The sequence below is a fragment of the Chiloscyllium plagiosum genome, chromosome 17, assembly GCF_004010195.1.
Source record: "Chiloscyllium plagiosum isolate BGI_BamShark_2017 chromosome 17, ASM401019v2, whole genome shotgun sequence".
Classification (NCBI taxonomy): domain Eukaryota; kingdom Metazoa; phylum Chordata; class Chondrichthyes; order Orectolobiformes; family Hemiscylliidae; genus Chiloscyllium; species Chiloscyllium plagiosum.
In genome coordinates, this window is record NC_057726.1 from 54729171 (window position 1) to 54749289 (window position 20119).

The 20119-nt window shown below is 42.0% G+C and overlaps 1 protein-coding gene across 3 annotated transcripts in view; it reads right to left on the reverse strand.

Moving 5' to 3' along the window:
• Positions 1–20119, reverse strand: part of fhod1 (formin homology 2 domain containing 1) — a 313847-nt gene that overhangs the window by 254933 nt on the left and 38795 nt on the right. For all 3 annotated transcript variants that reach the window (XM_043707126.1, XM_043707128.1, XM_043707127.1), the window contains exon 3: positions 17707–17771. In XM_043707126.1, the coding sequence (XP_043563061.1) occupies positions 17707–17771 (65 nt within the window). The remainder of the gene's footprint in view (positions 1–17706; positions 17772–20119) is intronic.

Sequence of the window (20119 nt, forward strand, 5' to 3'; positions counted from 1 at the left end):
AGGGGGGGATGTCAGGGATAGGTTCTTTACCCAGAGAGTGGTGGGGGCATGGAATGCGCTGCCTGTGGGTGTGGTAGAGTCAGAATCTTTGGTGACCTTTAAGCGGCAATTGGATAGGTACATGGATGGGTGCTTAAGCTAGGTCAAATGTTCGGCACAACATCGTGGGCCGAAGGGCCTGTTCTGTGCTGTATTGTTCTATGTTCTATGTTCTATAGTTGCACAGTACCGAAACAGACCCTTTCGGTCCAACTCATCCATGCTGATCAGATTTTCTTAATCAATCCTGTCCCATTTGCCAACATTTGATCCATATCCCTCTAATCCCTTCCTATTCATGTACCCATCCAGTTGCCTTTTAAATGTTGTCATTGTACCAGCCTCCACCACATCCTTCCTATGGCACAGTGACTTGAAACAGACCAGAATTGAACTCAGTATTCCAAAAGTGGCTTAACCAATGTCCTGTACCGCTGCAACATGACCTCCCAAATCCTACATTCAATAAATGCCAGTGTACCAAACACTTTCTTCACTATCCTGTCTGCCTGGGATTCCACTTTCAAGAAACTATGAAACTGCACTCCTCTGTCTCTTTGTACAGCAACACCAGGACCTTACCATTCAGTGTATAATTCAAGCCCTGATTTGCCTTTCCAAAATGCAGCACCTCACATTTACCTAAATTAAACTCTATCTGCCATTCATCAGCCCTCTTTCTGTCAATGTCCTATAAATGATAAACTGCAGAGAGGTTCATAAAGGCAGTTTTGTTTCTAATATTAAATGCTTTTCAATGAATTCAGCTAATTTTCAGAGGTCAGCATTAATTCCTGTACTTGATAATTAATACCTCTGAGGACAAAGTGGACATATCCAAGTTGTAAACATGCCTCCATGCTCTATTCATATTGTACAAGGTAAATTTTGAAATATTTGCTTTGAATGGCTTCAGAAGTCAAACCAAGGTTGAATTACCCCTCTGTGATGTGACTGTGAATTACCAACAAATCTTATTCCTGTACACAAATGAATCCGGTTCGCAAATTAAGCTGAATGCACGTCCACAGATACACGTAGCTAAGCAATTTAGCATCACAGGAAATGATCTATTCAATTTAATCTCTTCCGTAAATCTGTTTTTTCATGAAATGAATTACTTTCATAACATGTAAATCAGTAAGTTGGGCAAACATTGGACCCTTGACAACACGATGGTCACATTTCAAAATGAAAGGAGTATAGATTCCTCAGCACTGGACATGCTATGATTGAAGAGAAGTTGCAGAAAGATTGATTCAGGATCTGTCTGTTCTACTGTCATGTGGCTTTAAAATATTCGATTACACATTAATGTAACGATTAAATTGTCAGTATTCTTCAATGAAACATCTAATTATACAGAGCAGGAGGTGGTCTTCCACCTTGGGTAACTGTCTGTGTGGAGTTTGCACATTCTCCCAGTGTCTACATGGGTTTCCCCGGGTACTCTGGTATCCACCCACAGTTCAAAGATATGCAGGTCAGGTGAATTGGCCATGCTAAATTGCCCATAGTGTAAGAGGCATTAGTCGGGGTAAATATAAGGTCTGGGTGAGTTACTCTTTGGAGGGTTGGTGTGGACTTGTTGGGCCTACAGGCCTGTTTCCATACTGTAGGGAATCTAATCTAATCATCTTAATATTATAAGTACCAACTCGCTGGGCAGTGTGCAGGAAATTAAGCCCTACTATGTCTGGAGTCTTCCCAAATGTGAATATTTGATTAAACCACCAATTCTATGTGATGCAGATTTTAAAAATATGTGCACCTGGCTTTTTCGTTGACAAGAAAGTAACTACTTATTGTAATCAAACACTTTAATCAGTGGCAAGAAATGTGAATTGCTATTTTATATCTCCATAATTTACACTCTACCCTTTTCTGAAAATTCCCATAAAGAACAAACAGGTGCATCTCGAGACAAGAAAAAGACATTGTGGGTGTGAAAATAAAGTGAAAAACTGTTCAAAGTACTCAGCCACACCACAGAGAAATGATGAGTCAATTTGTTTCAGTTCCTTCCACTTCAAGACCTTTGCAGATAAAATGAGGTTGTTTGCACATTAATGTTATCTTTCATTCAGTTACTGAGAGTTTACACCATTCCTGATCTCAAAATGTATTTTCTTCATTTTCCTTTCAATGGGCACTTGAGAGAGAGCAATTTACAAGGAAATAGTTGGTGAAGAAGATTGTCTGTTACTTCTGTCCACAGGAGAAGGGACAGAGGTTGCAAAGTAATGTTTCTGCCCCATTGCCCACATGCGAGGCTGTAGCCATTCACCCAGGATCTAATCAAGTGGCTGTTACTATGGTGAGCCGTCCTGAACCCAGCCAATGTCCTGTACCGCTGCAACATGACCTCCCAAATCCTACATTCAATAAATGCCAGTGTACCAAACACTTTCTTCACTACCCTGTCTGCCAGGGATTCCACTTTCAAGAAACTATGAAACTGCACTCCTCTGTCTCTTTGTACAGCAACACCAGGATCTTACATTGGTCAATTGAAAATACAGTTAGGGCAAAACTGAAATTGGCAACATTGTAGCTTCAACTTATAATGACTCCAGTAATTCGCTTTTAAAACTGCAACATCTCCTAGCACAGCTTCTTTGGTTTTAAGCAGTAACCTTTTGGCATTTTTTTTAAAGTCAGTAGCTCAAAGGGAATAAAGTGGCCACTACTTATACCTATCACCCTTTACCTCATTTGACAGCTGCATTAAGGTTTTCACACCTTCTGAGATTATGATGTCTTAAAAAAAAGTATCCGCAGAGTGACCTGCCCCTTGTCTCAATCAAGAAAATCTGAATCAAGCATAGTTACCAGCACAGAAGGCCAGTTGGCCCATCCTGTCTGTAGTAGCAGAAATAGAGCTATCCAACCCAAGCCCACGTTCCAGCTCTTGGTCTATTGCTTCCAGATGATGGCACACTGAGTGCATAACCAAACATCTTTTACCTGTATTGAGGGATCTTGCCTCTACCACTTTATCAGTAGCCAGTTCCAGATTCTCACCACCATAAACCAGTCTGGTCAATTTCTTCCTGATTTTTCCACAGATTACTTTAAATCCAAGTCTTCTGGTTATTGATCCCTCTGTTCAAGGAAATGGGTCTATCCCCTCTAATCTTATATACACCTCAAATAAATCCCTCTTCAGCCTCTTTGCTGAAAAAAAATCACAATCGATCCAATCTTTCCTCAAAGCTAATATTTTCCATTATTAATGACATCCTTGCTAATCACCTCTCTACTCTTTCCAGTGTGATCATATTTCTCCAGTCATGTGATGATCAAAACTGTGCACAATACTCAAGCTACAGCCTTAAGTATTGGTTTGTCCAGGCATCAGCTCCCAACTCTTACAACCCACACTTGGTTAAAAATCACACAACACCAGGTTATAGCCCAACAAGTTGATTTAGAAGCACTAGCTTTCTGAGTACTGCTCCTTTCTCAGCTACCAAATAAATCTGTTGGGCTAAAACCTGGTGTTGAGTGACTTTTCAGGTTGTCCAAACCAGTTTAACATTGGCTTCTCCACATCATGGAACCCATACTTGGGCAAAGAAAGGAAATCTTTTGTCTTTTTAGCCAGCTTCCTGCTTCCCATCAGTATCATCACTGGAGAAATCAATTTTTGACTTGGTTGATGATGGCACGCAAAATTGTCAACTTCTTTTTTCTGAGGTTTCCAAAAATAATTCTCAGTCTTTAGATGTTCTGAGAAAGGAATAGAGATAAAGATTTTGATCATTGTCTCTCAGACTTTGTAGCTTTAATCCCAAATTAGTACAGTTTTCCACAGTCCTTGTCTTGCCTTGTTTGATCTCTATAAATATATTACTTAGGGTTATAGAGTTATACAGCACAGAAACAGACCTTTCGGTTCAACTTGCCCATGCAAAACTAGCTCCATTTGCATGCATGAAACAACTGCTCAGAGGCCAATATCACGTCACAAAGACCCTCTTTATTTACATGTGCACAGTACACTTGCTGGAGCCAGCAAGCTTGGAGTCAGTCCCTGATGTGAGGAGATTCTGAATCCTCTATTTATTTTTAAAATACTGGCTATGGTCAGTCAGCTTGGAGTCAGTCCCCTGACACAGATGGAGAGTCCTTGACGGGTCAGTCAGGACTCCTGATTGGCCCGGGTTAACAACCCCAATCAAAGATCTCATAGTCAATAAGACCCAACCGGTTCCAACCACAAGACAGTGTTTGGTCCATATCTCTCATTTACCTAACCAAAGTTAAAAATCACACAACACCAGGTTATAGTCCAACAGGTTTAATTGGAAGCACACTAGCTTTCGGAGCGTTGCTCCTTCATCAGGTAACTATCACCTGAGGAAGGAGCGTCGCTCCGAAAGCTAGTGTGCTTCCAATTAAACCTGTTGGGACTATAACCTGGTGTTGTGTGATTTTTAACTTTGTACACCCCAGTCCAACACCGGCATCTCCAAATCATTACCTAACCAAATGTTTTAAATGTTGCAATTGTACCAGCCTCTACCACTTCCTCTGGCAGTTCATTCCAAATATGCACCACCTTCTGGTGTGGCAAAGTTGCCCCTCAGGTTCCTTTTAAATCTTTCCCCGCTCACTTTAAACCTATGCCCTCTAGTTTTGGACTCCACAACGCTGGGGTAAAGACCTTGCTATTCGCCTTACCTATGCCCCTCATGATTTTATAAACTCTAAGGTCACCCCTCAGCCTCTAGTGCTGCAGTGAGAGAGGTCCCAGCCTATTCAGCCTCTCCTTATAACTTCAATGCTCCTGGCAGCATTCTTATTAACTTTTTCTGTACCTTTTCTAATTTAGCAATATCCTTCCCATAGCAGGGCAACCAGAATTGTATGCAGTGTTCCAAAAGTGGCTTCAGCTGCAAATTTGCCACTTTTCTGCCAACCTGACCGATTTATTGTCATATTCCTACAGTCTACAGCTTTCTTCCTTGCTATTAACTACACAGCCAATTTCTACAGCAGCACAAACTTCTTCCAAGGATCTGTAACTTTCTCAACGCTTTTCCCTACATATAAATCTAGGCTATATGAAGCAAGGAACTGAGCACTGTGGAAACCCACTGGAATCAACTAGGCAGAAGTGGGTACTGCAGCTGCTGGAGATTAGAGTTGAGATTAGAGTGGTGCTGGAAAAGCACAGCAGGTCAGGCAGCATCCGAGGAACAGGAAAATCGACATTTCGGGCAAAATCCAGTTGATTCCTGATACAAAACATCAATTTTCTTGCTCCTCGGATGCTGCCTGACCTGCTGTGCTTTTCCAGCACCACTCTAATCTTGGCCTCCACTGGAATCAGCGTTGCTGTCATAAAACACAGTGGCTACCACCCAGAGCCAATTTTGGGTACAACTCGTTTCCAACCAATTGTACCCCATAGGCTCCTCATTTCCTGACCTGTTTGTCAACGTGGCACCATGTAAAAGCCTAACTAAAATCCATACCGATTATATCAAACCCATTAGTCTTATCCATCCTCTTTGTTTCATCCTTAAGAAATCAAGCAAGTCAACCAGACATGTCCTCCCCTTTATAAATCTGTCCTTGATTAATCTGTGCCTAAACGACAATGATTACCATTCCTTAGAATTGCTTTCCATAATTTGCCCTCCATTGAATGTCGTCTGGGTAGCCTGTAATTACTTAGGCTATCCTTTCCTGCCATTCTAAACAATAGTTAGCAGTCCTCTGGCACTCCAGATTTGCAACCAGAGACGTTTAGAAAATTGTATGTATCAAAGGTACTGTCGCCTCCAGCGAGTTTCAGCATTTCATTCCCCGTTGAATACAATGTCTCAAAATACTCTGGGGATTTCTCTGCGGCTTTGAGAAAACTAAGCTTTTTTTAAAAAAAGCTATGACTGGGAGCTCTGGAATGTCTGTTCTTTCCGTATTTACTATTTCCAGCAAATCAGCTTTTGACTCCTATTGCCCTGATAGCTACCCTGATGCCTAAGTAAGTGCCGTACACAGCAGGATCCCAGTTTTGATGCCTGGTCTCTGCTGAGTCATCATTTCTCAGCTAGAGTGCTCAGTTAACATGTGCTAATGAATAATTAAGGCAAAGCACTCAGGGTTGGTCCTCCTGATTTATGTCCAGTGACCACACCCCCATCCCCAGGATGTGGGTACACATGATCATGGGTAACGGACAGGATAGGGCTTGGTTGCAATGGTACTTCAGACAATTCATCAGCTCGTTCACAAGCAAGTTGTCAGCACTTTGCTTCAACAAGAGCTGGTGGCAGTGAGCAAAGGAAGGGAATTGGAGAAAAATGTTCAAGATAATGGTAGTGAAGAACTGGAAATTGTGAAAGCTAAATCAAAATGTGATGACTAATTTCCCATTAACTCTTTGTCAACTTTTACTTGAATGCAGAAAGATTGCTGTGGAGGTTATACTGTGCACCAGCATCTGTGTATCATTAAGGATTAAGAATAACTGTCTTGGTTGGAAAATTCTAAACTAACATTTCTGCTTGACATATAGAAAAATGTTAAACAAACAATGTGTATAATATGTTACTCATTTTGGCAACAGTAGTTTTCCTACAATAACTCCCAGGTTACATCTATATTTAGTGACAGCTCTCTTTCCCTCATCTCAATTTAGATTTTGTATTAAGCAGCAAAGTATGGAATATAAAGTCAATATTCAACTTGAAGTTTTATATTGCATTGATTCATTTTCACTGCAATGTATTCTCCTTTGAAAAAGAAAAACATATTACTAATTACCCTAACAAAAAAACATGCTGGAGATCACAGTAGAGCATCTGTGGAAGGAGAGCAAGCTAAGGTTTTGAGACTCGATGACTCTTCATCAGAGCTCTCTCCATGGATACTACATGACATGCTGTGATTTCCAGCAATTCTTTTTCAGTACAGATTCCAGCAATTAGTCTTCCAAATCAGAGACCTCTACGATTGACATTCACAAGAGGGAATGAAGTCTGCGTTTCTCATGGTCTCTTGCCCCTGCAGCTGCATCACAAACCCACAGTCTACCGGTTAAAGTTTATAATTTGCAGACAAAAATGCCTATCGAATGGACATATCAGAAATGTGCAACATAAAAGCTATTAGATTAGATTACTTAGTGTCGAAACAGGCCCTTCGGCCCAACAAGTCCACACCGACCCGCCAAAGCGCACCCACTCAGACCCATTCCCCTACATTTACCCCTGCACCTAACACTACGGGCAATTTAACACGGCCAATTCACCTCACCTGCACATTTCTTTGGACTGTGGGAGGAAACTGGAGCACCTGAAGGAAACCCACGCAGACACGGAGAGAATGTGCAAACTCCACACAGTCAGTCGCCTGAGGCGGGAATTGAACCCGGGTCTCTGGCGCTGTGAGGCAGCAGTGCTAACCACTGTGCCACCATGCCACCCAGACAAACAGCCCTGAAATGAAGCAGCTCTCAGGTTTCAGTCATCTCCTCGTAGAACATGTTGGATTTCCACTCAAAGCCAGAATTGGCATTTCATTACAAAGCCCTGGTGGACTGGGAAATGAGAACATTGCCAAGGAGAACCTGGCATAATGCACTGCATTTACATTAAATAGTCAATATATGTTTGCACTGGCTGAACATTTCATATGTTAATTGTTTTCTCGTGCAATAGTTTGGGATTTGAGTTACAAAGTCTGAGAGACAATGAACAAAACGTTATCTCTATTCATTTCTTGGGACATCTACAGATTGAGCATGTTTGTCCTTTGGAAGCCTCAGTAAAAGGGAAGTTGGCAATTTTGCGTGCAAGTCTCCAAGCAAGGCAAAAGTTTATTTCCACAGTAAACTACTGATCATTGTTATGTATCAAGGCCACAAAGGAGAAAAAAGAAAATTTTTTTAGAGAAAACACAACATGAAACAAACAGGAAGTATTGACTGAATGCACAAGGGACAGCACAGCAGTGCTGATGGGAGAAAGGTCTATCATGTTCTTCCTGATTTGATGCCAAGTTCCACAGAGATACTGCTCTTCTTGGCAATTTTCAAACATTCATTAAACAAAACAGCATTTTGTATCTAATACTGACTGGGTTTTACCTTTTCACCTCTGCCAACTACAGCCTACGATAGTTGCAAATATTTTGAATGAATTATTCAACCAGGAAAATTAAGCAAAGTAAACAATACAATAAAGTGGGAATTTATTGCTAAAAACAGAATTAGCAGATCATCAAAACTGAGCAAATTTGAACATGGAGAGATAGCCCCACATTGAACTTATTTTCTACCATGTGTCGACTTGAGATAGAGTCATAGAGATGTACAGCATGGAAACAGACCCTTCGGACCAACCTGTCCATGCCGACCAGATATCCCGACAAATCTAGCCCCACATGCCAGCACCTGGCCCACAATCCCTCCAAACCCTTCCTATTCATATACCCATCCAAATACCTCTCCCATGCCCCTCATAATTTTGTAAACCTCTATAAGGTCACCCCTCAGCCTCCAATGCTCCAGAGAAAACAGCCCCAGCCTGTTCAGCCTCTTCCTATAGCTCAAATCCTCCAATAAAAACCAAACGAACTGTGGATGCTGTAAATCAGAAACAAAAAACAGGAATTGTTGGAAAAGCTCAGTAGGTATGGCAGCATCAGTGGAGAGAAATCAGAGTTAACATTTTGGGTCTGGTCACCCTTCCTTAGCTCTGATAACAGTGCAACTAAGCCCAATCCTGTCTTTTACATTTAAAAGGGGAATGCTTGGTTAAGAAACCATTATGTCAATATAAGTGCACTAAATTAGCTTTAAACATTAAAATTTCACAGTCTTACAGTACAAGAGAATGCCATTTGGTTCAACCAGCTTGTGCCAGATCCTTGAAGCAACTAATTAACAACAATTTCTATTTTTGTAGCACCTTCAATACAGTGAAACATGCCTAATAACTTTCAAAAAAAAAAATTGCCACATAGGCAGGATAACCAAAACCTTGGTCAAAGAGGGAGCTGCTGTAGCTCTCAGCACATAAAGTGATTTTTAAAATTCAAAAAAATCCCAGCATAAAACAGGGCTTGTCTCGTAGAGTGTGCCAGTATGGGTGGTCACCATATTGAATTGTTATAAGTAATTGATGCATTGGCACGTCTTAAAGTGCCACAGATCTTTGCAACACAGCCATATTGCTGCTTGATTCCTCGTGACCAGTAGGTGAGAGGAGAAAGATGTAAAAGGGACTTAAGGGGCAACCTTTTTGCACAACTTGGGAATGAGCTACCAGAGGAAGTGGTGGAGGCTGGTAAAATTACAAAGCTTAAAAGGCATTTGGATAGGTATATGAGCAGGAAGGGTTTAGGGGGATTTTGGCAAATTAGATTAATTTAGGATATCTGGTTGGCATGGATGAGTTGAATCAAAAGGTTGGTTTCTGTCCTGTACAGTTCGACAACTCTAGCTCAATACTCATAAGAAAAATGCATTGAATTGATTTTACATTAATTGTCGAAAGAAGTTTTATTTAATTTTCCAAAAATCACATTTCAGAGAAAAGCTGTAGAGTTCTAAAAGCGGCTAATATTTAAAACACAGGTATTAATCCAAATTGAGTTGTGCAGTGGGAGGCTCCTTGCAAGCACAGCAACCTGAAACATTTATTGTGACTGAAATATACCTCTCCACTTCGTAATTTACATTAATAAAAGAACTATAATTTAAGCAACTAACAAGCTAGAGATCAATAATTTAATGTGTACTAGCAAAATAAAAATGGTCTCGGTACAAAGTAAGGAGATTTAACTAACACTGGGTGCAATTTGTACTGCAAATTATGGATGCACAAAGTTTGGCATAAATGCATCATTTTCCTTTGTGCGATTTATCAGTTACTGGAGACTGCAGCTACCATTCATTCAGAATTCCAAGCCTGAAAATATTACACTTGCTCTTCCATAAACATGTTTCCAGGGTGATTAAAATATCCCCCTCATCAGGATAATCAATGTCTTAAAAGCTTAATGTCAGTGATATATAAACCTCTCCCATTTAATTATCTCTTTGGGAAGAGGCAGGGAGTCTGTTGACTGCAAAAGTTGAAAAGTAAATTTCTGATTTCAGATTGTTGTTGTCATTTCAACCTTCTCAACCTCACTAAGATTCTAGTTTCACTTTTAGAGAATGCTTCTTGCCATAGACTCATACAGTTTTACAGCACAGAAACAGACCCTTCAGTCTAACTAACCCATACCAACCAGATATCCTAAATTAATCTTGTCTCATTTGACCCATATCCCTCCAAACCCTTTCTAATCATTACCCATCCAGATGCTTTAAAATGTTGTAATTATACCAACCTCCACCATTTCCTCTGGCAGCTCATTCCATACATGCACAACTCTCTGCGTGAAAAAGTTGCCCCTTAGCTCCTATTTACATCTTTTCCCTCTCACCTTAAACCTATGGCCTCTACGTTTCAGACACCCCGAGGGAAAAGACCTTGGCTATTCACCCTATCCATGCTCCTCCCATAATTTTATAAACCTCTATAAGTTTACCCCTCAGACTCTGACACTCCAGCGAAAATAGCCCCAGCCTATAGCTCAAACTCTCCAAATCTGGCAACAATCTGTAAATCTTTTCTGAACCCTTTCAAGTTTCACAACATCTTTCTTGGACTAGCGACACTTTGTCAACTTGTACTGAGCAAGCACTGTACAAACAAGTACATGGTTCTCTTATTTTCAATCCACAGATGCTAGCTGGCCTACTATGTTTTTCTGACAATTTGCTGTTTTTGTTGCAGGGTTCTGCGTCTGCAGCATTTTTATTTTTGCTGAAATTTTGAATACAGAGTAAGAATTTAAGTTTCGTTCATTAATATTGCATGCAATGTACATGGAGACACTATATAAAGATAGTGAAATCGTGCATCATAAGTAATGCCAATGTAGCAGCCACCTTCTGTCATGAAGGCTTAGTCGACTACACCAAAGCACTGTGTAAAGCTGATCAGTGTGTTTTCAGTTGCCATGCAGTTTGTGGTATTCTGGTTTCACCGTCACCAGTCCCCCTTTCTCAATATCAAGTCTAGGGCCTGTCTAATTATCAATGGTAGAAGATAGATAACTGGTTAGGAACAAAAGCAACGCATATTTAGATTAGATTCCCTACAGTGTGGAAACAGGCCCTTCAGCCCGACACATCCACACCGACCCTCCGAAGAGTAACCCACCCAGACTCATTCCCCTGCTATAATGCGCCTAACACTATGGGCAATTTAGCATGGCCAATTCACCTGGCCTGTACATCTTTGGATTGTGCGAGGAAACGTAGACACAGGGAGAATATGCAAATTCCACACAAACAGTGCCCGAGGCAGGAATTGAACCCGGGTCCCTGGTGCTGTGAGGCTGCTGTGCTAACCACTGAGCCGCTGTGCTGCCATCTTAGATAAGATAGTTTACTGCATAACAGCAATGAATACAGTTTACACTCATTTGCGTATTACAATCACAGACAATCCCAGGGTTGTGAATGGTTTCCATTCTGGAGTCCATTCACAAATTGACTTGTACACAAGCCAGAACACAATGCTGGACAATGTAAAGTAGCCATTTGTAAATACGGGAAAGGTTCGTATGTTGGATCTTTAAAATTACAGATGGAAATGTGTTGCTGGAAAAGCGCAGCAGGTCAGGCAGCATCTAGCGAACAGGAGAATCGACGTTTCGGGCATTAGCCCTTCTTCAGGAATTCCATCTCTGACCTCCAGCATCTGCAGACCTCACTTTCTCCTCTTTAAAATTACACCTTTATTTATGGTTGCATTCGTAAGTATGAAAGTCAGATGTTCGTAAACTGGGGACCCCCATCAGTGAGGACGTTTGGAACTGTGCAGAATAAATCCGCTCCCTCCGGGTTCTCATGCAGAATTCAACTCTCTCCATGAAAAGACTATGTGACATCATGAAGTTGGATGGAGCTCGTTGACATTTACTTCCTCAAAGATGTTACTTACACAACACACGACTGAAATAGAGTTTTGTTTACTTCCTGGATCAATGACAGGATGTCAACCTATTCAGCCCCTCCCTATAACTCGCACATTAAAATAGACTCAAAAGCAGATCTGACCACGTTGCCAAGACCACTTCATTAACTGGTGTAGGTTTCAGTCATGCAAGCTGGTACCATGAACATGGCCAAATTAGGTACTGAGTACTTGAGAGGTAGGTGTCATGCTATAAATGTCTACAGCAGGTGTCAATCTCATAAATAACCAAGAAATCCAACACTTATGGATAAATTATGCTCCTCTCAATAAATACGTCAAGGACACAGAGCAAGTTTATTTAATCTTCCCTTTGAAATTTGCAACAAAATAAAGTAAATTCACTCTGGCTGCAGGCATGTTGACTGTTGTATTGAAGAATGATATTAGACTGTTTGACGGCATGTGGAAATGGTAGCTCAAGATGTGTTTACTTTGCAAATTATTTAATGCTTTTTTATAGTTAATACATTTGCTCACCAATTATCAGTCTGATAAACAGTAATTTCTGAAGTTTACTGTACCTGCTGCTATTATAGAGTAACAACATTCTGAGGCTGTATTGTAATTTCCACACCAAATAACACAGTAGTACTTTCAGATCAAGCATGCAGGTACAGTGCTAGAAGGTGAAAGGGGAAAAGATTAAATAAGGACTTGAGAGGTAACTTTTCACACTGAAGCAGAGGAATACAGAGGAACCTCGATTATCTGAATGACACGGGCGGGGAGTATTTGTTCGGATAATCGAATGTTCGGATAATGGAATACCAGTTTAACCAAGCATCGGGACCTTGCGATCTTGTTTGGATAATCCAAAATTTGGATAATCAAAGTTCAGATAATCAAGGTTGCTCTGTATACAGAATGAGTTGCCACAGGAAGTAGTGGAGGCTGGTACAATTGCAGCATTTAAAAGGCATCTGGATGGGTATATGAATTGGAAAGGTTTGGAGGGATATGGACCAAATGTTGGCGAATGGGACTAGGTCAGATTGGGATGTCTGGTCAACATGGACAAGTTGGATTAAGGGATCTGTTTCCATACTGTAGGACGCTACGACTCCACACTTGGGATCTGTTGTCAAAAACAACCAAGAACTTCTCTGAGTCATAGTATGCAAAGACCAAGTAAAGAAACATGCTCCACAACAGCAGCTCTGGTGAATTTATTTCAGGATATAAATATACTCAAGTGAAATCCAATACCAGCTACCCCTTCGACAACCCCCCACAAAACTGAACCAACATTATAGTTAAGCCGTATCTATAACCCTCACCAGTAATCTATTTTCATTTATCTCTCAGCCCTGACCCACAAGCCTCATTCCTGATGAAAGGCTTATGCCTGAAACGTCGATTCTCCTCCCCGGATGCTGCCTGACCTGCTGTGATTTCCCAGCAACACACTCTCAACTCTACTCCATTTCAAGCAAGCTGAAAACCCAACTGATTATCTTTACCTCTCCTTCCCAGACCAGGAATATTTCGGTCTTGCTCTTTCTGTGTTATGATTTGGAGATGCCGATGTTGGACTGGGGTGGACAAAGTTTTTAAAAATCACACAACGCTAGGTTATAGTCCAACAGGTTTAAGTGGAAGCACTAGCTTTCAGAGCGCTGCCCCTTCATCAGGTTTAGGCAGAGGTTTGACCTGGGCATTGTACCATCAGTAATTTTTTAAAATTGCGTGCAAAATGTGTAATTGTACTTAAGAAAGTTTGAAATGGCTTTCAAGAGGTTACATCAATTGTAAAAGGTATCAATTTTACCTTTCTTGGAGAAGAAGAGGTCCATGAAACCTGGTAACCCTTAACCTGAAAATTGTACCATCAGGAAGGAAGTCAGAGTGCCGATGACACGTGGCCAAATACAAAGGAGATTTGTGGACACAAAAGGATAACTAAAATCAGAGGAAGGGAAGATGATAAAGCCTCAAGTCTGAAGCGGACAGGGTAAAAAAGATGAACGTATGCATTTGTTTTGTAAGCAAAAGTGCAAATCACTCTGAGGGAGAAGTTAATTTTGTTGTTGGGTAAACAAGGATTCGAGAGCTCACTAAGGCTCTGTGAGCTAGTTAAAAAGACCTCGAACCTGGAAAGCTGTGTCAATAGCTTGGTGATGCGAAAGTGTTTATTCGCCAAGGTGGCCAAGCCATGAAGCTGGGTTTTTGTTTTAGATTACATTATATTACAGTGTGGAAACAGGCCCTTCGGCCCAACAAGTCCACACTGACCCGCCAAAGCGCAACTCACCCATTCCCCTACATTTACCCCTTTACCTAACACTACAGGCAATTTAGCATGGCCAATTCACCACATCTTTGGACTGTGGGAGGAAACCGGAGCACCCGGGGGAAACCCATGCAGACACGGGGAGAACATGCAAACTCCACACAGTCGGTTGCCTGAGGCGGGAAGTGAACCCGGGTCTCTGGCGCTGTGAGGCAGCAGTGCTAACCACTGTGCCACCGTGCTGACCACTGGACCGGGTGCAACAGATATAGTAGATGACATTGGTAGAGGTGCAGGTGAATTTCTGACGGATGTAGAAGGATCCCTTGGGACCTTGGACGGAGGTGAAAGGAGTGGTGTGGGCGCAGGTTTTGCACTTCCTGTGGTGGCAGGGAAAGGTGCTAGGAATGGGGTGTGGGCTGGTGGGGGGTGTGGACCGGACGAGGGAGTGGTGGAGGGAATGGTCTTTTTGGAACGCTGATAGAGGTGGGGAAGGAAATATATCTCTGGTGGTGAAGTTTGTTTGGAGATGGCGGAAGTGGTGGAGGATGATGCGCTTTATGCAGAGGTTGGTGGGGTGGTTTTTGAGGACCATGGGGGTTCTGTCCTCACCTTCGACCCCACCAACCTCCGCATAAATCGCATCATCCTCTGCCACTTCTGCCACCTCCAAACGGACCCCATCAGAGATATATTTCCCCCCCCACCCCTATCAGCGTTCCAAAAAGACCATTTCCTCCACCACTCCCTTGTTAGGCCCACATCCTCACCAGCCCACACCCCAGTCTTAGCACCTTTCCCTGCCACCACAGGAAGTGCAAAACCTGCGCCCAAACCACTCCCTTCACCTCCGTCCAAGGTCCCATGGGATCCTTCCACATCCGTCAGAAATTCACCTATTCCTCTACCAATGTCATCTATTGCATCCGTTGAACCCGGTGTGGTCTCCTTTACATTGGGGAGGCAGGACGCCAGCTTGCAGATCGTTCCAGAGAACATCTCTGGGACACCCGCACCCACCAACCTCACTGCCCCGTGGGTGAACACTTCAACTCTCCCTCCCACTCCATCAAGGACATGCAGGTCCTGGGCTTCCTCCACCACCTAACTGTTACTACCTGACGCCTTGAGGAGGAACACCTCATATTCCCCTTTGGGACCCTGCAACCACACGAGATTAATGTGGATTTCAACAGCTATGCTGCCTGACCTGCTGCGATTCGAGCAACACACTCTCGACTCTGATCTCCAGGATCTGCATTCCCCATTTTCTCCTTGTAATGGAGTGGACTCTACTATAAAGTGCACGTGTGATGGTTGTTGGATGACAATGCTTAACTCCAATGCCCACCATGCTACGTTCCTCCATTCCGCTGCTGTGTGAGTTTCTTAGGTCCATGCATGACAATAGTTTCCAGACCCAGAAGTCAATGCTTCCACCCACTGAACAGCATGTGCAGAGCCCCCAAGGACACAATGAATAAGTGCTGACTGTCCAGGCTCCTGCCTGAAAACCAATGACTCTATTGTTAATCATTGCTCAGCTGGAAAAGCTGCAGCTATGTCCAAGAAAGAGAGAGTGTTGGACCACAGCACTCTGACTGTGAACACCAAACCCTACCAAGCCTGAAGTATCAGTGCACTCCTCTACAATGTTAAGACTTGGACAACATTTGCTAGCTCAGTAGTCAGTCTAGTGCTATTGTCACGGGATTAGTAATCCAGAAATCCAGTGAATGTTCTGGGATCTCGGGTTCGAATCTGACCATGGTTGAATTAAGAACAAGACACATCTGCAGCATTTCCTGGCAGCATAAGGTCACCAGCTCTGAGGTCCTGGAATGTGCTAATTGATATACTCATTTTCTAAATCAATGAAGTCTGTACCAGCTGAACCATATACATGGAATATCTGACAGCCAAAGGACTCTCTGTACAGTGAACTGGGTCACAGTCTCTGAATGACTGACGCCAGTAATCAAAATGTTGACAACTTTAACCCTAACCCTATTGGCACTGATAAATGGGCAACAGTCACTGATGTCCTCTGGAAGTGGACCTTCTAGAAGAGCATTGGAAGGGGGGAGCAGAAAACCAATATTACATCTGTAAAAGATATGCGCCCTGAGAAAAAGAGGCCAGCGAACTGTGTACCTTCCCAGCCCACTGGCTTTCTCTACAGTAAATGCAGCAAAGACCACCAGGCTAGAATGGGGAGCTACTCCAGGTGATGGTTCACACAGAGTTTTTCAGCACTTTACAAAGCATCATTTCACAACATAGAGGACTGCCAATGATGGAGTATGAGACACTCTTGTTTCAACATCAGAACACTGCCATGCTGAATGTATCACATTTTAGAGAAGATGCTAAACCAAGATGCCAACTAATCTCTTAGGATAGAAATATAAACTATCCCAGCTCTTTTTTTTAAAAAGGAGAGCAAGGAAGTTTTCCCTGCGTCCAGGCCAATATACATCCCTCGAACAAATTACTGAAACAAATTAATTGGCCTTATCTCATTGCTGTTTGTGGGATGCTGCTGTCTACATAATGGGCCCCACTATTTTTGCAATTCAACAATGACTGCAGCTTAAAAAGTACTTACCTGTCTATAAAGCACATTAAAATGTCCTCAAGCTGTGAAAGAAGCTACATAATTCTAAATATTTCTTTTAAAATTTTGCTGAACTGCAGTTGAGAAATCACTGGTGTTTAGAATTGGAGAAGAAAGTAAATTGGAAAAACTGTCAGGAAAACAAAAAAATAACATGCAAGTTAAACTGCATTTCCTTTTTGGCATATCTAGTTGATGTATTTATACATTCAGGACATTATGTTTCATCTATGGCAACCGATAAAAGGGATCATTAAGCAAGGCCCCAGCTGAGGTCTGGGTACAGACAGCAGAAGCAACTGAGACAAAAAGTCAATCTGGGTAAATGGAAAATCTCATGTAAATAGCAATACATTACATGCCAAGATAATGCAGTAATGCATAAAATTAGCCCTCAAAAGTAACATTGTCCCTGCCTTTGGCAGTGCAACAAGATCTCTGAAGCATAATGATGCCAGTCATCATAACATCTAGCCATATTAGAACCAGCTGCTGAATAAGTCATAGATATCCAAATAACTCATTTTAATGGTTACTCTATTGCAATGCACTATATTAATTCAAGCGTTACAAACAACAAGTCCATATAGTTCCACACTAATGTTTCACAAATATTCTTGGAAAGTTGGAGAATCTAATGTGAAAAATGATTTTTCTTTTAACTCAAAATATAAAACAAGAGCCATATCATGAGAAAAAAATTACATGGATGGGTCATGTTTGTTTTGTAAGTTCCAACACCTGCAAACGAAGAATATTTCACTCACCTATAATGGCATGAACTCTTACAGAGAGCTGGGTCCGAAGGATTATGGTAGGTCGTCTCCCTTTACTGAATGAGAAAGAGATGATTCGTTAGTCAACTGGAATGCCAATGTTTTTCTGCTCCTTCTGTTTAGTGTACAGTACTACAGTAAACTCCTCTGTGTGAAAACATGCAATAGTTGAGCAGCAAATGCATGTTAATAAGACTGGAGGCTATTTGCCCCACCAGAAATAGTTACAGGTCTCTTGGTGAGCACAGTGTTTCAAACTAGGTGGGTATTCAGGAGGCCTGACTGTTCAGCAAAACATCAGAGACCCACAACCCCAAGCATACAACTCTCTGTGTGACAACTCTTGCCATGATCCAGTTGCTATTAAAATGGCATCAGCAAAGGCAAGCCACAACAAATCATATTTCAAGCTTTGTGCATCATGTATTCTAACAAAGCATTTTAAAATTAGGACCATAGAGATGTGCAGCACAGAAACAGACACTTCAGTTCCAACTTGTCTGCATTGACCAGATATCCTAAGTTAATCGAGTCCCATTTGCCAGCATTTGGCCCATATCCCTCTAAACCCTTTCTATTCATATACTCATCCAGATGTCTTTTAAATGTTGTAATTGTACCAGCCTCTGGCAGCTCATTCCATACGTGCACCACCCTCTGCGTGAAAACGTTGCCCCTTAGGTCCCTTTTCAATCTTTCCCCTCTCACATTAAAACTACGCCCTTTATTTGTGGACTCCCTCACCCCAGGGAAAAACCCTTGGCTATTTACCCTATCCAGGCCTCTCATGATTTTATAAACCTCTATAAGGCCACCCCTCAGCCTCTGATGCTCCAGGGAAAGTAGCTGCAACCTATTCAGCCTCTCCCGAAAGTTCAAACAGTCCAACCCTGGCAATGTCCTTGTAAATCTTTTCAGAACCATTTCTAGTTTCACAACATCCTTCGGATAGCAAGGAGACCAGAATTGAACGCAGTATTCCAAAAGTGGCCTAACCAATGTCCTGTACAGCTGCAGCATGACCTCCCAAATTCTATACTCAATGCTCTGACTAATAAAGGCAAGCATACCAACTGCCTTTTTTGCTATCCTGTCTACCTGAAACTCTACTTTCAAGGTTAGGAATGTATTATGGCTTTAAGTTTAATTTATATTTCGTGTGTTAAGAAGGGAGGCATAGCTTAAGTTTCATTTTTAGAGCTGTTCTTGAGAATTTGGTACTTGCAGGTTTGTTTCCAGGCATATTTAATGAGGCTTGACCCTACAACGGATAGTGAGTACAGCTGAGAAGATCATCAGGCTCTCTCTTCTCTCCATTACAGACATTTACGCTACACGCTGCATCTGCAAGGCTACAAGCATTGTGGAAGACCCCACACAGCACTCATTCAAACTCATCTCCTTCCTCCCATCTAGCAGAAGATACCAGAGCATACGGTCTATCATGGCCAGACTGTGCAACAGTTTCTTCCCCCAAGCCGTCAGGCTCCTTAATACAGTATAATCGGACTCTTTCCCATCTGAAAGTCTTTCAAATTCCTGCTGGTAAAATGCTTATTATCAATCATTCTTCTATTACACTGTAACTTGAATTATTTTGTACTTCTTGTGCACTTTATGCCATGTACAATTGTATAGTTTGTGCTGCCCATGTAGCATCTTGGTCCTGGAGGAACGCTAACTCATTTTTATTGTATCAGTTGCATATGGTTGAAATGACAAATAAAAGCTACTCTACTCAGTTAAAACAGGAAGTTGTTATTTGCCCACAGGTTTTTAAACGCAAAACATTTTACATACTCCACACATAATCGGACCATTCCTTGAACATTATACCATGGTATTCTGGTGCAAAGGTGTTTTGGTGGGGTTGGGGAGGGAGATGTGCAATGAGAAGAGATCCAGTATTCATTAATAACCATAGAATTGTACAATACAGAAGACGACAGACAACTAACATGGAAGAGAAGCCCAAACTCTTTGGCAGACACATAAATATTAAAAAGGGTTGGGGAGGGGGCTTGGTTGGGGTAGTAAATGAATATTTTGCATCTGTCTTTATCAAGAACATCATGTTACTGGACCACAATGAAACAGGGAGCAAGTCAGTCAGTCACCAGAAGGGTTCAAAATTGACAATGAGGTATTGGACAATGAGGTATAAGGTTGAAAAAAGTGTTGCTGGAAAAGCGCAGTAGGTCAGGCAGCATCCAAGGAGCAGGAGAATTGACGTTTCGGACATAAGCCCTTCTTCAGGAATGAGGAGGGTGTGCCAAGCAGGCTAAGATAAAAAGGTAGGGAGGAGGGACTTGGGGGAGGGACGTTGGGAATGCGATAGGTGGAAGGAGGTTAAGGTGAGGGTGATAGGCCGGAGAGGGGGTGGGGCGGAGAGGTCGGGAAGAAG